The sequence below is a fragment of the Cryptomeria japonica genome, chromosome 3, assembly GCF_030272615.1.
Source record: "Cryptomeria japonica chromosome 3, Sugi_1.0, whole genome shotgun sequence".
NCBI lineage: Eukaryota > Viridiplantae > Streptophyta > Pinopsida > Cupressales > Cupressaceae > Cryptomeria > Cryptomeria japonica.
In genome coordinates, this window is record NC_081407.1 from 84486423 (window position 1) to 84487915 (window position 1493).

The following is a 1493-nucleotide window of genomic DNA, read 5'->3' on the forward strand; positions in this document are numbered from 1 at the left end:
GGAACCATGAAGGGATGTCTTTTCCAGTACAACCAGTGAGAAGGATAAAAAATCAATGGAGGAAACACTTTCAATCGTGACGAAGCATTCTGAACCATTGATATTTCAAAGCAGATAGTTCATTTCATATAAGAGACACTTCTGATATAATAATAATATCTTTATACGTCATTTATATAAAAACAATAAGTAATTATCCAATTCTTGCTATGAAAAAATATCTTTGACTTGACTACCGATCCTTTTGATGTTTATGAATTTACCGACATAAAGATGGGTTATTTCCACCGAAACGTGGTAGGATAGTTGTGGAAACGCGTGGAAAAGTAGCAAAACTTCAAATGTTTTTTCGCTAATGGAATCCTACACTATCTTTTGGACGAAACAATTTCATTTGACCGATTGTTTAAATTACTCTCTTGCATTATGCTACGAACTATCTCGTTCTCTCTAGTCTCAATTTATTTGTGGATTGCCATTCCATGTTTCGCAATCATGCAAATCAACCAGAAAGAGTTAACATTGGGCATTTCTTTCTCATTTCTTGTGTTGAGAAGGCATCGTTCCTTCTTCCTTCCATCCCAAACTCTTACGCTCACAGGATCTCATTACCTTCTTATTCCTCCTATATATAATCTATTTATTATGCGCAGGTGACAATCTATGGGATGAGGCCTGCTTTTCCAAATTCTGAGTTCGTTCAGATCTGTAATATCTCGTTTTACCCGTTACTTGTTCTTTTGATTTGCAGGCATCATTATATCAATTTTGAAACTCAGTAGAGTCGAAAGGAATGGCTGATCTTAATGAGATTCGTAGAGTGTATGAGATGGTGGATGAAAATGCAGATGTGGATATGAGCGTGAGTGAGATATGTGGCTTCAAAATTCCACTCTCAGAAGATGATGTGAGATTTACGCTTACCACTTCTCTTCAAGAGAATTGTAGCGTCGTGCGATTTGTGGAACCTTTTGAGATCTATGAATCCATTCTAAACATTGATCACAATAAAGAAAACGAAACTCCAGAGGATTTGATGGAACCATTCACTTTGTTCGACCACCATAAAGATGGAAACATAACTTCAGAGGACTTGCAGCAATGCGAACAAGTGATATGCCGATTTGATTTGGACTGCAATGGAATGTTAGACTTCTCTGAATTCAAACGTATGACATGTCTTCTTAGCCGTCTCCATGATGAATGATTATTTTGTTCTTCATCATGTCTGTCTGCATTGTGTAAGCAAATGCAAGGCTCATGACTTTCAAAATTAACACTTTTAATCTAGCCTACTCTCTCAGACGACTCATAAAGGCTTTTAAAAATTATGATTATGATTACAATTAGCCTAGGTTCTTTGAGAAAACTTGAAGAGGTGCTAGTAGATCTCTGATATATATAAAGTGAACAATGTAATAACAAGCCTTTGGTACAAAGGATACACCATGCAATGGAAAATATTTATCTAAAGGATAACTTACTATATAAAT

At 35.7% G+C, this 1493-nt stretch overlaps 1 protein-coding gene across 1 annotated transcript; it reads left to right on the plus strand.

Annotated features, from left to right (window-relative positions):
• Nucleotides 1-793: 793 nt before the first annotated feature.
• LOC131027942 (putative calcium-binding protein CML19) lies at nucleotides 794-1207 on the plus strand. Its single transcript, XM_057958037.2, has one exon. It carries the CDS (start codon nucleotides 794-796, stop codon nucleotides 1205-1207), a length of 414 nt encoding a protein of 137 aa, XP_057814020.2.
• Nucleotides 1208-1493: the final 286 nt, after the last annotated feature.

Bases quoted from the DNA above. Each gene is read 5' to 3' on its own strand.
- LOC131027942 (XM_057958037.2), top strand. From the start codon at position 794: ATGGCTGATCTTAATGAGATTCGTAGAGTGTATGAGATGGTGGATGAA.